The sequence below is a fragment of the Onychostoma macrolepis genome, chromosome 23, assembly GCF_012432095.1.
Source record: "Onychostoma macrolepis isolate SWU-2019 chromosome 23, ASM1243209v1, whole genome shotgun sequence".
NCBI classification, from domain to species: Eukaryota; Metazoa; Chordata; class Actinopteri; order Cypriniformes; family Cyprinidae; genus Onychostoma; species Onychostoma macrolepis.
The window spans coordinates 24,431,591-24,452,953 of NC_081177.1; the positions used below are offsets into that span (position 1 = coordinate 24,431,591).

Genomic DNA, 21,363 nt, shown 5'->3' on the forward strand with positions numbered 1-21,363 from the left:
CCATTATAACTGGAGGCAATTATGGAAATGTTTTTGTGGTTAACATATGGTTTAAAAACGTGTCTCTTGCTAAAATCAAGCAAATAACCAATATATTTGACAATATATTACTGAATTGCTGGTACTAACACTTATTTGAACACCTATGTTCAAAATACCCAAATATGAAGACAAATCTGCCTTTACTAGGTAGGTGTCTGCTGCAAACTACAGTGTATGCTTTTAATAAATGACTGTTCTGAAGTTCCTTTTTGTTGTGGCCTTGAACATTTCAGCCAAATGAACTTTCAGTTATTATCTGAAACTGTACTTCGCTTTCACTGGAGCTAATAGCCCCTTCAAAAGCGCCACAGTGCTCGCTACAGTAGATCATTCTAACACTGTAATTACCCTGGTACAGGAAGAGATGCTCTGACAACAGCAGTGCCTGATGGGATATTTAATCACCCCGAAGAGGAACGGTAGTACATTGCCCACATGCTCGTGGCATTTCCAGACCCACCCAAGCAATATAAAATATGAAGGTCAGAGCTGCTTCGTTGGGTTTTAGCAGCTGGACTCCATCTGTTGATGTAAATGAACTATAAAATAAGGGACTGTACATCGTCAGCAAGGTCACTTAGCAAAAATCTTGACAGCACAAGTTCACAATTAAGCACAAGTCCATTCCACAAGACAATTTTGTGAATATAAAGTAAATAAATATACTATTATAGAAACTATAGTTACTATTAAACATTTTATACACACACTACATTAAAAGTTTGGGGTTAGTAAGATTTTTTTTAAATGTTTTTAAAATAAGTCTCTTAAGGCTGCATTTATTTGATGAAGAATAAAGTAAAAACTGTAATATTCTGAAATATTACAATTTAATATATTTACATTTTAATTTCTTAATGTTGTCAAAGCTGAATTTTCAGCATCATTACTCCAGTCTTCAGTGTCACATGATCCTTCAGAAATCATTCTAATAAGCTGATGTGCTGTTCAAGAAACATTAATGTTGAAAATAGTTGTGCCATTTAATATTTCTGTGGAAAGCATGATGCATTTATAGGATTCTTTGATGAATAGAAAGTTCAAAAGAACACTATTTGAAATATAAATCTTTTTTGTAACATTATAATTGTCTTTACTGTCACTTTTGTTTTCCCATTTATTCACTGACAGCTCTCCTGTCCCCATGTTAAGACGAATTGGGAGTGTGTGCAGAGGCACAAGCAATTCCTTTAGCCGGAGGCTTATTCATATTAATTGGTGTGAAAGGGTCTTTACAAGTGCCAAATATATAGCTTTTGGTTCTTTGTTGATATTAAAAATGGATAAATAAAAACATACATAAATACAGTGGGTACAGAAAGTATTCAGACCCCCTTAAATTTCTCACTGTGTTATATTGCAGCCATTTGCTAAAATCATTTTAAGTTAATTTTTTTTTTCCCCTCAATGTACACACAGCACCCCATATTGACAGAAAAACACAGAATTGACATTTTTGCAGATTTATTAAAAAAGAAAAACTGAAATAAAAAAAAAAAAAAAAAAAAAAAAAACACATGGTCCTAAGTATTCAGACCCTTTGCTCAGTATTTAGTAGAAGCACTCTTTTGATCTAATACAGCCATGAGTCTTTTTGGGAAAGATGCAACAAGTTTTTCACACCTGGATTTGGGGATCCTCTCCAGTTCTGGCAGGTTGGATGGTAAATGTTGGTGGACAGCCATTTTTAGGTCTCTCCAGAGATGCTCAATTGGGTTTAAGTCAGGGCTCTGGCTGGGCCATTCAAGAACAGTCACGGAGTTGTTGTGAAGCCACTTCTTCATTATTTTAGCTGTGTGCTTAGGGTCATTGTCTTGTTGGAAGGTAAACCTTCGGCCCAGTCTGAGGTCCTGAGCACTCTGGAGAAGGTTTTCGTCCAGGATATTCCTGTACTTGGCCACATTCATCTTTCCCTCGATTGCAACCAGTCGTCCTGTCCCTGCAGCTGAAAAACACCCCTACAGCATGATGCTGCCACCACCATGCTTCACTGTTGGGACTGTATTGGACAGGTGATGAGCAGTGCCTGGTTTTCTCCACACATACCGCTTAGAATTAAGGCCAAAAAGTTCTATCTTGGTCTCATCAGACCAGAGAATCTGTGCCTTGCCACAATTCTGTCTCTGAGCTCTTCAGGCAGTTCCTTTGACCTCATGATTCTCATTTGCTCTGACATGCACTGTGAACTGTAAGGTCTTATATAGACAGGTGTGTGGCTTTCCTAATCAAGTCCAATCAGTATAATCAAACACAGCTGGACTCAAATGAAGGTGTAGAACCATCTCAAGGGTGATCAGAAGAAATGGACAGCACCTGAGTTAAATATATGAGTGTCACAGCAAAGGGTCTGAATAATTAGGACCATGTGATATTTCAGTTTTTCTTTTTTAATAAATCTGCAAAAATGTCAACAATTCTGTGTTTTTCTGTCAATATGGGGTGCTATGTGTACATTAATGAGGGAAAAACTGACTTTAGCAAATGGCTGCAATATAACAAAGATGGAAAAATGTAAGGGGTCTGAATACTTTCCGTACCCACTGTATATAAATAAATAAAAGCAAGCCCAGCCTAGGTGACAAAAAGTAATGCAAAAGTAACATAATGCATTACTTTCTGTAAAGAGTAAGTAACACAATTACTTACTTAATAAGTTACTTTTTTATGGAGTAATGCAGTATTGTAATGCATTACTTTTAAAAGTAACTTTCCCCAACACTGTAGGTCAGTGGTCTCAAACTCAGTTCCTAGAGGGCCACAGCTCTGCAGAGTTTAGCTCCAACCAGCTCCAAATCACACCTGCTTGGAAGTTTCTAGTGATCCTGAAGACCTTGATTAGCTGGATCAGGTGTGTTTGATTAGGGTTGGAGCTAAACTGTGCAGTACTGTGGCCCTCCAGGAATTAAGTTTAAAACCAGTGCTGTAAGTATTGAGCAGGTTAAGTGGTTTAGAATATGGTCGTGCAGAACGTGCAGAGTTTTTTTATTTCCAAATAAGGTCAGTTCCCTGAGGTATGAAAGAGCAAAGTCAATAAACCTCAATAAACATCGAATTATTGCACTGTCAATGAAGGTTCAAAGAAACAAACACACACACAGCGGGGTCATGAGGTAGTGCTGTTCCTTTAACATCTCACCACAGCACATAGTTTGACTCACTTCCCTCACTGCCCCACCCCAGAGCTCCTGTGCTGAAGCTTGACACAGACCCCTCCAACAGACTGGAGAGTCTGTTCTCATTCCTACAGTCTGCTGGACTTTGACTGCTGATTTTCTGTCCACAAACAGAGAAGATCACTTCAGGTAAGAAGCTCTTCATGCTGTCGGATTTTGTCCCCTACACGCTTTCCGCTTTTCTTGCGTAATGGCTTTGCAAGCTTGTGTGCAGCTCATAAGGCTGAAACTGTTTCTGAGTTTTTGTTTTCTTGGAATTCTTTGAATTCTTTCCTCCTCATCAAACCTCCTCGATTTTATTCAGCTGACTAAATTCTTGGCAAGTATATAGAAGCAAAAAGTTCAATTCTTCCCTTTCACAGTTATAAACTACTACTAACTTTTCTGATCTAGGATCAGGAATGTGACTTGTCTAGTCTTGTTTTCTAGTAGAATAACTGGACTCAATCAGACCAAAAAACATTTAGTCTCATAAGGAGTCTTTGGAACATTTTGACCAAGATTTTCAGTCCAGTCTTATTCTACACTGTTAAAAATAAAGATAACGTGTAAGGGGATTTTCATGGTGATATCATAGAAGAACTATATACAATTTTTTTTTTTTTTTTTTTTTTTTTTTAAATCATAAGGACCTTTTATTTTCCCCACTATAAAGCACATTTTGTGGAATGGAAAGTTTTCATGGATGTTAAATGTTCCTCATGTAGTAATTGATGCCACTAAAGAACCTTTATTTTTTTAAGTGTGTTGTGAGTTTTTGTAAAATGGTACTAATAGTACTTTTGGTTAGTGTTTGTGGAACTGGGTGAGCTTGAAGACATGCATATATAGTCCATGTAAAAACGAGACTAATGCAGCATGGTGGATTTGTAGGCATGAATAAAGCTCAAAAATTCACAGGAAGTGTGAAGTTGATTTAATCAGATCACTGCCTAAAACAATGTCACAGTATTCTCATAATACAGTCTAATGTCCTTAAGTCTAGCTATTAACCTATCAAACTTTCCATGACCTTCTGTGGCAGCGTGAGAGAAGCATGTGTTCGCAACAGAATAAGGGAAATGGTCGTAAGTGTACTACAGTACAGAACGTTATCAGCATGTGTGGCTGTGTGCAGAGTCATGTCATTTCGTCACATCCTTGACAACCCTACATGTTTGGAGTCAGGGGCCGGAGTTAGTGTTTAGACTGGAATCAGCAGAACTATGCAGGAATGTCTCGATTACAACCAACCATCCCTTTTATGGAATAAAATCAATGAGACATTTCCCAGTAATTACAGCATGATTCACTGTCAAATGTAAAGGTGTAAATGTACAACCCTGAACCCACACTGGCTCAAAAAAACAAAAACGGATCAACTGTTTTTTGGGGGTTTTTTTTGTTTTCACTGTAAAAAAAAAAATATATATATATATACAACTTTGAAAATGTAAAGTAGCCTGAACAAGGAATTTTAAGTAGAAGTCAGTTTAATTTTTCGTGTGAACCGAACAAAAATACTCTAAACATGTCGCTAGCAAAAGTTGTTTTGTTTACTTTACTTAGATAATCCAGTATTTGTTCACAACATATCCAGATGTTCTCCCAACTTTTCAAATTGAGTCATCTGAACAAACTATTTTAAATTGAACATGTAAATGAACATGAATATGGCACAAATTCCCAGCATGCATTGCAGCTTAGAAACATTTTATTAATTATTGTTAAAATATTGTTTTACATTTTACTGGATTAATTTATGCTGCTGCTGTCACTGTCATTTAGCTGTCATGTGGATCAGAGTTCATATTTTCACTGATTTAACATTTGTTGATCCTCACCATGGTTGAGAATCGTGTGCTGATGTATATATGCATCTCATTGCAACTGCTGGATTTGATACATTTAGCTATCAGCATAACTGTTTGCCTTAAGTTATAAGAGGCAAATACTACTCATATTATGTAGTGGGCTTTGAAAGTAAACATAACTCTAAAAGAAAGAATATTGTTAAGAAAGATTAGCATTGCTAAATGCTAAAAAATCTCTGGTTGATCTGACAGATCTTTTAAAATTCAATAGACTGACTTTTATTCATTAGATGAACTAAAGTTTTTAAGTTGTTGGTTGCTAGTTAAGTTAATTTGAGTGCGATAGGTGGCCTTGTTATTCTGAGTTAGGTCAACTTGTGTGTTTTTTTTTTTTTTTTTTTTAAACAGTTTAGTTTTGTTGTGTCTCAGTCTCAATGCCGATTCTGGGCAAAAACAAAACAATTGATTTCAGTTTTGTTTTGCCTCTGTTTCAATGCAAATAACTGACTTCTTTTTTTGTTTTGTGGCCTTAATGTAGGTCATGGACAAAAAAAATAAAAATAATTCTTGTTTTGTTCTGTGTCTCAGTCTCAATGCAGATTCCGAACACAGCAAAACAACTGATTTCTGTTTGGTTTTGTGTTGCAGCCTTAATGCAGGTTGTGGACAAGACTTTTTTTTTTAATTCATTTATTTAAGGTCGATCAAATTAATTCCGGCTGACTGGAGATCCATTGCTATGTTAGTCTAGTGAAGCAAAAGGGAACTTGTAAACTTGCCAAGCAGTGAAGTTCACGTTGTACTCTGGAATCACAACAAGTATGCGCTTTTGAAAGTCCAAATTTGCTTTTACATCAGAACCGCCTCGTTTCAGATTTCAGACATGCATTCTTTAATAATCTCAATGCCTTTTTTGGCATTGCATTTCTCTTGTGGTATGTCATCACTTCTTGTTTTTCTTTGCTAACTACAGTATAATTACATATACACACATAGTATTTACAGAACTTCAGGTCTTCCTATTGACTACACTTAAACACTGTTACACTTTACTACACACACTTTCTGGATTTGAATCTTTATCATTTTTAATTGTGGGAATCACTAGGATGTCCCCAAAAATGAATGAATATAGGTGATTTCAGGTCATGTCTCTGTGTGTGTGTTACAGGATGCCTCTTGGGGGTGGAAACAAATGTGGCTGCTGCCAGAAAACAGTGTATTTTGCAGAGGAAGTGCAGTGTGAAGGGCGGAGCTTCCACAGATTCTGCTTCCTTTGCAGTAAGTCATGTTCATTTTCCTGTACTGTCTAGTGCCATGAGTCCACACAGTATCAGTAGGTCAGCTGGTATATTAGGGGAACTTACCGTTAACCATTTAACAGTTGTTGTTTTTTGCTTTTTTACTGTAGCATTTTCACAGTTTTTACCGTTAAAGTCACAGTCATTTTTTACAGTGTGCCTGTAGTTGTACAAAAGATGAATAATTATTAACAGATAAATTATATATTAATCTTTATTCATCAGAAAGAGTCTGCCCTTGGTAGACTTTGTTAAATTCGGAGAAAAACTGTAATAGACATGAAATACCGTTTTTGGAAGTGAAAAAGAATGTAAAATTTACAGGGAAAAACCGTAAATTGACGTTCCCAGAATTCCCTGCGTTGCATTTCAAATCGGATGTTTTTTCTTTGAAGTAACTATGTTTCTTAGTTCTTTTTCTTATCCGTGCTGTTGATTAGGATTGTATGTTACATCTAATGTTGTTAAATTAATGTTTATTGCATATTTCATTTTTTGATGAGACTCACCATGATGGTGTTTAGTGTTTGTGTGAATGACACTGTGCACCTTCCACAGGTATATATGTTTATTTAAAAGCTGCTTGAGATAGGCTTTTGTTCATCATGTGACTTTCTCATCACCACCTGCGTTTGGTGGTTATCATTGCATTACAAAGGTACAAAGCAGATTTCAGTACTTCAATAATTTGGTATATTAACATTTAGTGAAAAATGTGTGCCAGAATGCTTTTAAAGCTGTATTGAAAGAGCAAGCTGTCCAACATTGATTGTTTCATAGTTTACATATGTATTAAAACAATACTTTTGAGTGTGTGAAATTAGAGTCATAAAACTGCATCTTGATACCACAGACCCTCCTGTCGAATACAATTCATTATTGCTATCTTTTTCTTACATTTTAAAAAGTATGGCATCTGCTATAATTTAGGAGAAACTACTTCTAATTATGGATAATGTTAATAACAGATATCATATGAATTGGGTCACAGTCATAGTTCAGGTGGTAACATCAGTTGTTTGTTTTTTTTTTTTGTCTAGCTTGTTCTCTGGCGCTCTCTTCTGGTTGTCTCTATAAATCGCCTATGGAATGTAATATTACCTTGCTTTGGGCCCTCAAAGGCTCTGCATACCAGACAGACTGTCTGCAGGAAAAAAAAAAAAAAAAATCAAATCAAAGCACCTTTAATGAAAAATTAAACACAGAACCCTGCTGAGGTGTTCCTTGAGTCTAGACATACAAGACTTTGATCACAAAATGCAAAACACTAGCACAGTAGAGTTCATTGATATAGCAATAATATTTCTAATATTAAAGATAATGTATATCTTTCAAACATAGATATATTATGATATCCTCCACTCGCCACACTTTCCGACATCTACATTGCTTAAAACAACAGGTTTGCTTTGGCAACCTGGTTACATTCATTATTATGTTTTTGAAATCTCGAAGCTGAAGGTCACTGCAGAACACTTTTATCTATGTTGCTTGTCATATTCACTCATCCTTCTCATTTCAGTGGTGTGCAGGAAAAATCTAGACAGCACTACTGTAGCCGTCCATGAGAATGAGATCTACTGCAAAGCCTGTTATGGCAAAAAATACGGGCCCAAAGGCTATGGCTACGGTGCTGGCGCAGGAACTCTGAGCATGGACAAAGGAGAGTCACTGGGAATTAAACATGTGGAGTAAGAATACACTTAATTTGAATTTTGATTCTTATATATTGCTTAGATTTCATTCTTTTAGCATCTAGTCTCACAAAATTACACTTTGGCTGTCGGCATAATGTATACTTTATAGCAGGGTTCCTCAAATCTTACCCTGGAGGTCCAATCTACTGCAGAGTTTAGCTCCAACTCTGATCAAACTCACCTGTCTGTGATTTTCTAATGATCCTGAAGACGTTGATTGGCATGTTCAGGTGTGTTTGATTAGGGTTACAGCTAAACTCTGCAGGAAAGTGGATCTCAAGGTCCAGATTTGAGGAGCCCTGCTTTATAGCCTATTCTGGCCAACAATTACATGGAAAGGAATCATTTGATCAAGATATAAAGCAACCAACTATAGTTTCCACTTTCATTCTACGGAAAAGAGCAGCGTGAACATTTATCAAAACTGCTTTTATGTTCCACAGGAGAAAGAATGTCGAACAGATTTTATGATTGCAGTATATAAATTTGGAGGAAAATATTCCTTTAAAGATTTGCTGCTGTAAATCTAGCAAACTGTGGCCAATCTGGTGACTGTTCAGCATCTGAATCTTGTGTTGTGTGTCTTCTGATTGCAGGCCTCAAGAACATCAGCCAACCAATAACCCCAACACATCAAAGTTTGCTCAGAAGTTTGGCGGCTCTGATGTCTGTCCACGGTGTAGCAAGGCCGTCTACGCAGCTGAAAAAGTCATAGGGGCAGGAAATGTAAGCCAAAAGCAGAAATGACAGGAGGAAATGCTGTCGTGATGCACCAAAACTAAGCCATCAGTTCTGGTCCTGTAAGCTCTTGATATGCTCTTCATTAAGCAACTGTGGTCTTCTCTGCAGGCATGGCACAGGGGTTGTTTCCGATGTGCAAAGTGCGGCAAGGGGCTAGAATCTACAACTTTAGCTGACAAGGACGGAGAAATCTACTGCAAAGGCAGAGTATCCAATGTCATCTCTCTTTTTAGTGATTCTTGTCAAGCAACCACCTAGAAAATGTTAGAAATGATAAAGCAGCTAGGGCTGTGTCGACAATATTAATTGATTTGAGTCAAGCTTTGTTTTCATGAACCAATATCGAATCCAAAATCGCAAGATTAATCTTTGAGTCTATGCTATGCTTTTTCTGCAAATACATGAACAAAACTTCCCTTAACATCACTTTCAGCGTGCCTCCCATCCAATAATTTTAATAAGCTTTGTGAGATGTTACTATTGCTATGGAAAAAGTCTCCGCTTTAAAATTCTGATCATTTTATCACATATGCTTAAAAATTGTAATGTTTTAATGTAAACTGTAACTGTCTCTGTGGTTCTCGACTGGGAATTTGTCACCTTCTATTGGTGGCATGTTAAAACAACTAAATCCTAATGGAATATGGTCCGAAACACACTACTGGAGAGGGTTGCCAGGTCTGAGTAACAAAACCAGCCCATAGGCCAGTCAAAAATAGGCACAAAAAAGCCCAACGACCCTATCCAAATATCAAAACTCAATTTGTGCATTCTGGCAAATCTTTAATCTGTGGGCAACAAGTTACATGCAGTCCAATTCCACAGGAAAACTATGAACCTGGCAACCCTACTACTGGAAACCATAAGTTAATGGTTTTAATTAACAGTTGATGGTTTTCAGTATTTCCACAACAAATACCAATACAAACCATTTGAACTTCTGTGACGGTTTCTATTTTTTTTATTTTATTTATTTACTCAAATCAAGAGTTTATGAATTGGAACTGAAATCTGTGAAATCTTTATCATAACCACAACACTCTGGGAACCACCTAAAATCATTTTGGCGAGATTTACAACACCACCACTCACATTTTCTGCATAATTTGTAGTAAAAAAAAAATTATGGTGAAAAAATGGTGCCATATTAACTTCATTTTGTGTACACAGGTTGCTATGCCAAGAACTTTGGACCAAAGGGCTTTGGATACGGTCAAGGCGCTGGAGCACTGTCACACACTCAATAGTTCAGCATGACACAACTTACCCCACATTCCCCCATTCGTAAGCATCTGTAGAAGCTCCTAAACACCTCCTGCTCACATACAAGTACAGGTGCGAGTGAGTTCATGTCAGTGTCTTCAAAAAGGAAACAGGTGTCAGTCAAGAAGGAAACCAGAGTCCTGATACTTCCGTCTAAATCTTACACGCGATACATTCCACAAGACATCATGTCATTGTCTTGAACCCATAAACATCTCTTCTTAACTCTTGGAAGAACGTCAAGTATGTAAACTAAAAATGGGATTAAGACTTAATCTGCTCACCTAAAATGATCACTTGAATTTTCACCGGTTTAGTGGAACCTGAGCTGTGGTGTTATGTCGGTATTCCTCTGCTTCGATGTACTGTCTGGTCTTAAATGGATCTGCATACCAGTTTACTAGTTTACCACATGCTTGTTTGAGCTTTAATCACTGTAAAGAATGTTTTCTTCAGCATGAATGAGTCACAAGTACTCCTTGCCTTTATTTCAGTTTATTTCACTATTAATGGAAACGTATGCCTTCTGCACGTACTTTAAGAAGATGGTTAGAAGTAAATGTACAAATATGCACATTTTTGGTGTCTTTTTTTATTTGTGTCCATTAAACTGAATAGTAGGTGAATGTAAATGTTTGAGAGATTTATGTATATAAAATGAATGTGGCTTGCAAGTAAGTAGAGGTAGTTTCAGTATATATTTCTAGTAGAGGGTATTCCTTAGAAATTTGTCTTGATATCACACCTATAGCTCGCGTCCCGTTCTGTGGCATTTCAATCGACACTTTCAATTTGGCATTTTAATAACAAATACATATTTAGTTGCTATCTCTGGTGCCACATATTGGAAGAAAAAAATGAACTCATTGGATTCATTGTTTTTTTTTTTTTCATTGGATGATGTGCAATACCATTAAAAAGTTACAAGTCTATAAGCTTTAAAAAATATTTTTAAAGAAGCGTCTTTTGCTCACTAAGGCTGCATTTATTTGATCAAAAATACAGTAAAAACTGTAATACTGTGACGTATTATTATAACTTAAAATAAGTGTTTTCTATGTGAATAATTGTAAAATGTAATTATTCCTGTGATCAAAGCTGAATTTTCAGCCTCGTTACTCCAGTCTTCAGTGTCACATGATCCTTCAGAAATTATTCTAATATTCTAAAAAAAACATTTCTTATTATCAGTGTTTAAAATAGTTGTGCTATGTTTTCAATGTCTTTGATAAATAGAAATTTGAATTTAAAAACAGCACTTATTTGATATGCAAATCTTTTTTTGTAATATTAGTCTTTAGATCAATTTAATGCATCCTTGCTAAATAGATGTATTAATTTATTTTTAAAAAATGTCATCCTAACCTCAAATCATTGAAACATAGTGTATACCTATTGTTTCATACACCATTTATATAGGCCTACCATTTATGAGGCCTTGTTTTTATCTAAATTTTCTGTATTAACTTGACCAAACAATCAACTGGTCAAATGAATTATTGATATAAAACTCTCATTGTCTACTGATTCGACATGCATCAGCGTTCTCTGCATATGTGGCATGCGAATGGTCATTTTTAAAGTGAGCATACTCAACTATAATCCTTTCACATAATCTCAATCACATGCTAAATTCGTGACCTAATCATTTTACAATTTTAGAAATGTACAGTACATGAGTCACTCTCTTATCGAGTTTCACTGTGACTGAAAGATGAACTGTCTGACACTTTCAGTAATGCAGCTTTCTTTTGGGAAGTACCTGATAATCCTTTAAAAGTCGTAAACATTTCAATGATCAAGAACATTAAGCTCTGATGATTGCATACAGATTGTCACCCTGATTGCTGTATTTACATGCAACAAGATACAATGCACCTCACAAAAAAAAAATAAAAAAATAAAACACTCTCAGGTGCCCAAACATTGCACAAAGGGAGTTTTATGTTACACTTTATGATGTTTTGTGCATTATTAGTGTCGTGTGTTATCCTGAAGGTGTTGTGTTGTGTAGGTTACACTCAGCTGTTCCTGGATATGCCAGTTTCAATGAACATTATGTGGCCTGCCACATTTATTATTTTTCATTATATTTATTTATTATTACATTCTAAATAGTTCAATCAGTTTGCAGAAATTGTACTCACCCTATCCATTCTATTTCTTCATCATAACAGATTTGGAGAAATGTATCATTACATCATTTGCTCACCAGTGGATCCTCTGCAGTGAATGGGTGCCGTCAGAATGAGAGTCCAAACAGATGATAAAAACATCACAATATAATCTACAAGTAATCCACACCACTCCAGTCCATCAGTTAACATCTTGAAAAGTGAAACGCTGCGTGTTTGTAGTAAACAAGTCCATCATTAAGCCATTTTACTTTTAAACTATTGCTTCTAATCTGTGCAGATTTCTCTTACAATTCAGACGAGATGGTTTTCCACTGCAGAAAACAATAGAAGGCTCGTATTTTAGCCTGAAGCAACGGTTTGATGGTAAATGGATTTGTTTATTATATGCTGCTTTTCGCTTGAAACTCTCATTCTGACGGCACCCACTCACTACTGAGGATTCATTGGTGAGCAAGTGATGTAATGATACATTATTCCAAATCTATTGCCATGAAGAAACAAACTCATCTACATCTTTCTGCAAATTTTCATTTTTGGGTGAACTATTCCAAGCAGATTTAAGTTGTTTAAGTAAGTTTTTAGATTGAACAAAATAACAGGATATTTTCTTACAGTTTAGGTCATCAGTAGAAGATATTAAAATATTACAAACTGTTAAAGTGAACCTCTGATACAGTTACACCCCACAACACCTGCTTGGTTAAACTTTTCACCTGATACAGGAAAGTGAAATTAATGACTGGAATATGATTGATCTGTCAAACATTACAAAGTTCACAGTGCTGTGTGGGAGTAACGTTGTTCATACAAGCTCTGCATGTAATGGCTGTTGAACTGAGGGAAGGAAAAGAGCCCCTGCCAAAACTAGCATTAACATGAACCACCTACACACATTCCATCTGTGAAAGACAGACAGGCAAATATTTACAAATTATACAGCCATTAATACAGGTTTCATGCATAGCATTAAAATCTGTAGTCGTGCATTCTATTTGTAGCAAATGTGCATGAATGTTCATCGCAATTCAAGTACATCTTTCACATGTATTTTCCAGTGATTATGTCCGACTGATGACACTGGTTCCAATTAAAGCAAATGACCTAAATGTTTTTATTTAATGTGTGGCATGATACTCTTGAAACAACATGGCATGGGCCCTCCAAATTGAGTTCCGAATACTAAGAAGAGGTAAAGATCATCCTCTAGAGGACAGTATGCACAATAATGTCCTGCAATATCTCAGCTATGAAAAGAGCGCCTACTTCTCTCGACCAACAGCGAATTTCAAACATGTTCATCATTCCATTTTAGTTGTATCAGTGAGGACAACACTATCGGATGAGTTTCACTTCATGCTGTTCTCAAGAGTTTGAGACGCAGAAGAAAGCCCTTTCTAAAAGGTTTTTTTCAGCAAATTTGTAATGGGTTTATTTAATCAGGCATTCAGCAACAAAACACAAAATAGTAAATAAAGTGACAGCATGTCATGCATTTTTTGGATCTTATGCATACAGGCTACTTTGCATATTTGCTGAAATGCATAGTATGTATGACATGCATATGATAATTTTATTTGGAAAATATAGTCCATAGGCAAAATACTTAAATTATTTGGGAAAGCACATTGTTTAAGTGAGGTATAACGTGGCACAGAGCATTCAAGCCCCAAAATAAATACATAATAATAAAAATAATTGGCCAACGATTGTGTCCATTCAATGATTTGAAGTTATTAAACAGAAAAAGGATAGTATGTTTGAAGAGTAAATATTCACACTAACCTATATTGTTTACTACACTGTAAAAAGTGATAAGTTGACTTAACTTAAAAAAAAATTAGGAAACATGTTGCCTTAAAATTAAGTAAATAATCATTTAAAAAAAAAGTTGAGTGAACTTGACAATTCACTTAACTTATTTTTTTATTTATCATTTACTTAAAAATTTTAAAGGCAACAGGTTTCCTCAAATTTTTTAAGTTAAGTCAACTTATCACTTTTTACAGTGTATATATTTATTTAGATTTAATTAAATTTTTACAATTTTCTACTTGATGTCATTTTTCACCAGAACCCATATTTTTGAAATGTTCTGAAATTACACTTTTAAAAACAAAAAGGTGCTTCACGATGCCATAGAAGAACCTTTTGGTCTAAACGGTTCCATAAAGAACCTTTAACATCTAAAGAACCTTTCTGTTTCACAAAAGGTTCTTTGTGGCGAAAGAAGGTTCTTCGGATTATAAAAAGGTAAGAAAGAGATGGTTCTTTAAAGAACCTTTGACTGAATGGTTCTTCTATGGCATCGCTGTGAAGAACCTTTTAAGCACCTTTATTTTTAAGAGTGTATGTCCTGAAATTACATGTTTTGAAATCTTCTTTTTAGTAGAATTCTATAAATTAAAGGATTTTTTTTTTTTTTTTAAATCATGAAAACCCTATTACCAGTTTTATAAAAGATCTAGTTTTAATTTTGTGTTGTACTGCGATCGCATATAAAAACATTAACAGGATCCTTTGGTTCTAAATTATGACAGGAGTTCTGTAAAAAAGCGTTTTGACTGAGGGACTAATAATAATAACAGCAGTGAGACGTTAAGTGTGATGTCAAAGTGATTAAGTGGAATAAAAGAAAGGCCCTTCACAAAAAAGCTGTCTGGAGTAAAGATGTCATGACATGAATGGACGCACAAGCTAATGTTTATCGGGCAGCAGCAGCAGCAGCATTCCAGAGTGCAGTTAAAGTAGGACTAATCCCCATGACGTCACGAGGGGGTGGAGGGGGGAGCCTTCAGAAACACGAGAGGAGTCGCTTTCAGAGGAGCAAGTACCAACATGCCCAGATTACGGGACTTCCAAGTAGATTGTAACAATATATAAAAGTCGGAAATGGATCTTTAGCCACTGAGGAGTCTGGCGGCAATGCAGCGACGATGCGTTAGAATCAGGAACGGGTTCTTTAGAGGAATGATTTTCAGCAGAAACCTTTAAAGTTGAGCGAAACGAAATAAATGAAGGCGTTTTATACCGTATGTAGTGGGCGCACAGCGGTTACGCGCGTTTGCGTACAATGCTCGGTCGTTAACGCTACGCGAAAACAGCAGCGAACGCTTTGCCGATTCTAATTAACGATTGTTTTTGGTTTCACACCGACCTTCATTCAGAATGAACCAGTGTAAAGTCATGAAGGATGGCTATCTGGAGAAGAGGAGTAATGGACTTCTGCAGCTGTGGAAGAAGAAGCGTTGCGTTCTGACAGAGGACGGACTCCGGCTGTACGACTGTAAAGGCGAGAGCAGTAAAGAGATGCGCTTCGAGGAGATGACCACGCTGGACTGCGTGGAGTATAAACGGGGTCTGGTGTACTTCACCATCGTGATGAACGGTGGGAAGGAGACTGACTTCAGGTGCCAGCAGGAGGGAACGGCGTGGAACGCGGAGATCGCGCTCGCGCTGGTGCGCTTCAAAAACCGCGTCGCCGTTCAGACCGGCAGGAACAGACATTTGTCACATCTGGGCAGCTGCGGCGAGGGAGACGTCGAGCTTTGAGGGTAAAGACAGCTGTTTTGATGTTGATCAGCGTTTATTCTGCAAGGGCTGCTTGTGTGCTCCTGGTATGGAGAAGCGTTCACGCGTTCTCAGGAACCAATTATCCTGAATAACATCTGCTATTCATTTACTGGATTGAGCTCTATGAAAGACCGCTCTGTCCGGTCTGACACACGGAAAATCATGACTAAATATTCCTTTATAGTCTTAAGAAGCTTTACTAAAGGTTTTGCATGGAATAGCTGCCTGAGTCCCAAAAAAGATTTAAAAAATAAAAAATTCACACTTTATATTAGGTGGCATTAACTACTATGTACTTGCATCAAAAAATAAGTACAATGTACTTATTGTGTTCATACTGTATTGCAAAACACTATTGCTGCTATTGAGGTAAGGTTAGGGACAGGTTTGGTGGTGTGGGTAGGTTTAAGGGTGGGTTAAGGTGTAAGGGATGGGTCAACAGTGTAATTATAAATGTAATTACAGAAATTAAATATAGGTATTTTTAAACAATAAGTGCATTGTACCAAATGATTAATTCAAATATAAGTACATAGTAGTTAAGGCCACCAAATTTAAAGTGGGACTGAAATTCCATTCAAGGATTCAGAAGCAATTATTAAGGATCATATTGGGAATTTGCTTAAAATTCCATCAGATCATAAAACAAAAAGCGCATCTCCAATAGGAAAACTACTCATATGGAACTTCAAATTGACAAAAAAAAAAAATCTTTTAAAACACCAGTAACTCCCAAAGTGATTGTCCTGCCATTAATTCAATTCAAAAGGGTTTCCAAAGCACATACACTATTAATAAATGTATATAAAATTATGTTGGATTTTTCGTGCTATTCAATAGGATGTTTTAAATTTATTATTTGATCCCATTAGAGTCATTTGGCTCCAGATTTTATTAGAAAATCCAAAATACATTTTGTACCCATTCTTTAAGTAGCCTATTTAAAAGGCATTCATGCTTGATCAGCTCCCATGCATAAAGCAAAAGCAATTGAATAATGCTGAATGAAATGTGTAATCAAACCAGATATTAGATTTTCTTTGCTGTAAAAATCATTTGCAATCACGCATTACAAATACACACTATTTGGATAGCCAGAATTTGATTTTACGCCATTTCCATTTGTGCATGGAAAAATATGAATAAAAAATGTACTCCTCTCATGAGAAGTGACACATCTCATAAGTCTTTAAATGCTCCACTAATGCAGTATAACTGTTGTATCCCCCAGATTACTCAACCTAGACACAGGACTGGATCCAAAAGAGAGAGAAACAGTGGACAAGAATTGAAGGCAGGAGCCCAATGCTAAGAAAACACCCGATGAAAAACTTTAAAACTCACATATTTCTTTTCTTTTGTGCTTCCACCATTTTTCAAAGTGACAGCTTTTGGCGTGCTCACAGACACAGCGGATGGATTTGTACATGTGGGTGTTAGGCCATGGATGTTTTGTACACAGTGGAGTTTTTTCATGCACTTTTAGTTAGACAGAAGTCAACAGCAACAGAGACCCAATGGGTTGCTCTTCACCATAATTCAATGCTAAATTCACTCCTCACAACGCCAGAGTGGATTATGGCATGGACTTTACACTTTTAATAGACACATTTACCTCATGCTAAATGGAGGACTTACGCTCAGTATTATAAGTGAAAGCATGATGCTGCTTTAGCAGACATTAACCATAGATGAAGTATGACTCACAGCTGCACTGTTTAACATTTCATAAGTATTTGAACAGCGAATCTGGATTCATTCACTTGTAAAGGTTTTCAACCGCACACAAAGCACGGCAGGAAGACCAGACTGCTGTTCCTTGGAATGTATCCCGACTGGACGGAAAACTTGATGGATGTGTTTTTATTTTATTTTCCATTGGACAATGCTGTTATTACTACAATTTTCTCCATATTCTGCCGAGCGGTTGCCAAAGTTAGAAAATAATCATCTGCATTGTGGTGGTTAAAAAAGATTATAGAGGAAATGCATTCTGCACGTTCGGTACACATTGTCCAAATAAAAAGAAAAATTTTGTGGCTTTGAAAGACATATCGGTGTGAATTTCTCTTAATTAGTTCATCGAGGCCCGAGGCAACAGCAGGATTTTTAATGCTAATTAGAAGCAGTGTTTCAGCTCTCAGACGCTTTCTCGACTCTCAACCTCAAGTGTCTCTGCAGCACATGCCCGGACAATGGCCTCACTGACTAATAATGTCCCGCCTTGCCTTCTTTCCCCAGCTGTCAGTTTCACAGCAAGGCCGTCAAAGAAGTTGTCAAACAGGGCTTTTTCTTCAGGATGAATATGTTTTGCTATTGTGCAGTAATCTGTGGAAGTTAAGTGCTGCACTGCTGCGTTAACAAACTGAGGCGTGAAGGGAAGTGTAGTATTAATCTGAAACATGCCATAACCAGTTTGTTATCTTAATAAATCTCTAGATTAAATGACAGACCATGAAAGATCCGTTCAAAGTCACTGAGAATCTGATGAAATCCTCACATGTAGTTCTTAACTGAGGGGTCATGACTGAATAATGACGTGCGGGTCAGATTTGATTGGGAAAAACAATGTTAAATGCAAATATTAGTTCAGTCTGAAGCATAAAGAACATTAAATAGATACTATGCCTCAGTTATTGAGCATCAGTTCCAGTTTGACTAAGTCAGGGTCCAATATGTTTATGTGGTTTTTACGCCGTTGTTCCAGCCGTTACAATGTTATTATGGTGGCCATGAGACACATAACAGTTAAAAAGACATATGATATAAACAAATATATATTAAACATAGCAACAGATATTTATCAAAAAATGTAGAGATTTTGAGAATGACAGATGCCATTAATATATAATGATATGTTTAAATATGCATTTTTATGTATATGCATATTTATATTTAAACTTCTAATTATATATTTTATTTTAAATATGCAATTTATATTTATATACATTTCACAATTAATGCTTCTATTCAGCAAACATTAAATTAAGAGACAGTTAAGACATTTGAATAGTTATTTCAAATAAATGCTGATCTTTCAAAATTCCTGAAAAAAAAAAAAATCGATATTGAATCAGCATATTAGAAATATTAAAATATAAGAAAAAAATATATTCAAATACACACACACACACATATATATATGATTTTCTTGATTTTCAAAAGTCAATTAATTTGTGACAGGTGAATGTAGCATTTTTTGACAAGCCAATCATGTCAGTCTCTGAGTAACATATAATTTATTTAAGTCACTAAATAAACTCCATTTTGTAAAATAAATATAATGAACATTTTGAACGCCTCCATTATGTTTTATAATACCCAAAAAATCAAACAATTCACCCCTCACGCATGTTTACATGTCCGTCAAAAACGTAGGCTGGCTGTTGGTTGAAATACTAGAACGAAAAACATCAACGAACACATGCATGGGCATCAGTGTCTGTAACTCTATTCGTATGACCCTGCGATTATGACTTTGCAATCTGTTCCAAATTAACCAATGCACTCAAGTGAAGTGACCTTCTACTAACATCCCCTGCTGAGTGTGCAGGCAGCATTGAAGACTGCCATATTCCACTCTCTCCAGTATAGCTCTGGTCTCATCTCCAGGCCGTTCGGTGCCCTGGGCTGTGCCTGTGGCCTTGCAATAATAGGCAGATTGTGTGTGTGGAAAACCCCAGAGCCGGAACTTCTGAGGAGGCTCTGTTAAAAAAAGCCACAGTCTTGAGATGACTCAGCAGTCTGGCAGCTTCCTTACAGCTTTCTGGACCTCAACACATGTGTGCAATGGCTTGTGCACAGCAGTTTCAGAATAAAGTCCTCTTTGAGTGTGTGTATAGTGTTGAACTGTAATTAGACCAAAATACAGGCTACTAATTGCTCTGTAGAGGCTGCTAAGCTTCAATTTACTCCATTGCAAGTCCTTCAGAAGTAGATAAGAGCTATAAATGTGTAGTTATTTATTTACTCTAAATATATTATGTCATAATGGAGTTGTCTGATTGTTCATAGTGAATAAGGTTGCTTGTCACTCCCAGTTACATAATGCTTCAGTCTGCACCTGGACATGTTGTGGCATCTTTTCCCAAAGGTGTGTCGATGCAGTTTCAATGGGGTTAGAGGCGGCACATGGTGGCAGTCAGATTGCATGGATGCGGATTCACGCTCAAACACACTCACGAGTCATGAGAGAAATGAGCTGCAGTAATAGAGCCATGTGAAGTGTGTTCAACAGCTGAGCTCTGATAATAAACACTGCAGGAAGGATGCTCATATATGCACATCCATCTACAACCAATTATTTTGAATTGTGTTTTTTTTTTTTTTGTCCAAAATTTGTCATTGGTATGTTACCTTTTCGAAAGGTACACATATGAACCATTTAGGTACTACTATGTAACTTTAAGGTAGCTACTGCTGTGCATCCTTTAGGGGTAAATAAGGTACAAAGGTGTACCTTTAGAAAAGCTTTTGTACCTTTTTTCTCAGATTGTTCAGTTTTTACCAACATTCTTCACAGTATCTTCTTTTGTGTTTCATAGACGTTATTCAGGTTTGGTTCAACATGAGGTGAGTGGATGGTGACAGAATTTGTACTTTTGAATGGACTGTCTCTTCAAGTGAAATGAAAACACCAAAAATAAACAAAAGAAGCAGAAACTTCAGGTTAATGTGGTGTTGTTTTTTCTGGACTGTTGTTGTCCCGTCTCTCTCTCTAGACACATTCCAGAAGGTTTTGTGCGTCATTGACAGAGGCATGTGAGGAGCAGAGAGACCATGTGTGTGTAAACTGTGTTAAAATAGCAGATGAGTGTGAGCCTGATGAATTCTGCGCGCCTCTTTAACCTGTTGCTCTTGTGTTTAATAAACAGAAAACAGATACTTTCCTAAATGATCTCTATCAATAAAGTGTGAATCCTCCAGGAAACTAAAGCAGCACATTTTTAACCGCTAAACTCATTACTAAGACTGTGAACTTATTAAAATGTATGGTAAAATATGTATAAATGGAAAGTTAGACCTAATTAGTGCCTTGGTAGCATTTTTGTACAGCAGCCAATGTTTGTATATTTTAATTATTAGTTAATTTATTAATAATGTATTTATTTATTTACATGTATTTACAAAGTTAAATATGTTTGAAATTATATTTTTCAATAGGTACATATTTAATAATATATAATTAGTTATATTTAATAAGTTATATTATATTTTGTCAGGGTTTGTGGGTTGATGAAAAGCTAATCATTTATTAAATATTTAAATATATTTAAATAAATATTTAAATAAATGTGAAATAAAATGATCGAACACACACACACACACAAGAAAAAAAATAAAATTTAATTTGTTTGCAACCCGAATTCCGGAAATGTTGGGACGTTTTTTTAGATTTTAGTAAAATGAAAACTAAAAGATTTTCAAATCACATGAGCCAATATTTTATTCACAATAGAACATAGATAACATAACAAATGTTTAAACTGAGAAATTGTACAATTTTATGCACAAAATGAGCTCATTTCAAATTTGATGCCTGCCACAGGTCTCAAAATAGTTGGCACTAGACACGGCGGCTCTTCTGGACCATGTTCACATATGGCTTCCTTTCTGCATGATACAGCTTTAGTTGGCATCTGCAG

At 36.1% G+C, this 21,363-nt stretch overlaps 2 protein-coding genes across 2 annotated transcripts; both read left to right on the forward strand.

Annotated features, from left to right (window-relative positions):
* Window positions 1-2,972: 2,972 nt before the first annotated feature.
* csrp1a (cysteine and glycine-rich protein 1a) lies at window positions 2,973-11,967 on the forward strand. Its single transcript, XM_058764323.1, has 6 exons — window positions 2,973-3,344; window positions 6,180-6,289; window positions 7,832-8,000; window positions 8,603-8,732; window positions 8,856-8,949; window positions 9,918-11,967. Exons 2-6 carry the CDS (start codon window positions 6,181-6,183, stop codon window positions 9,992-9,994), a joined length of 579 nt encoding a protein of 192 aa, XP_058620306.1. The 5' UTR covers window positions 2,973-3,344; window position 6,180; the 3' UTR covers window positions 9,995-11,967.
* Window positions 11,968-14,846: 2,879 nt separating this feature from the next.
* phlda3 (pleckstrin homology-like domain, family A, member 3) lies at window positions 14,847-20,568 on the forward strand. Its single transcript, XM_058763612.1, has 2 exons — window positions 14,847-15,699; window positions 16,950-20,568. The coding sequence occupies exon 1, from the start codon at window positions 15,314-15,316 to the stop codon at window positions 15,695-15,697; it is 384 nt and encodes a 127-aa protein (XP_058619595.1). The 5' UTR covers window positions 14,847-15,313; the 3' UTR covers window positions 15,698-15,699; window positions 16,950-20,568.
* Window positions 20,569-21,363: the final 795 nt, after the last annotated feature.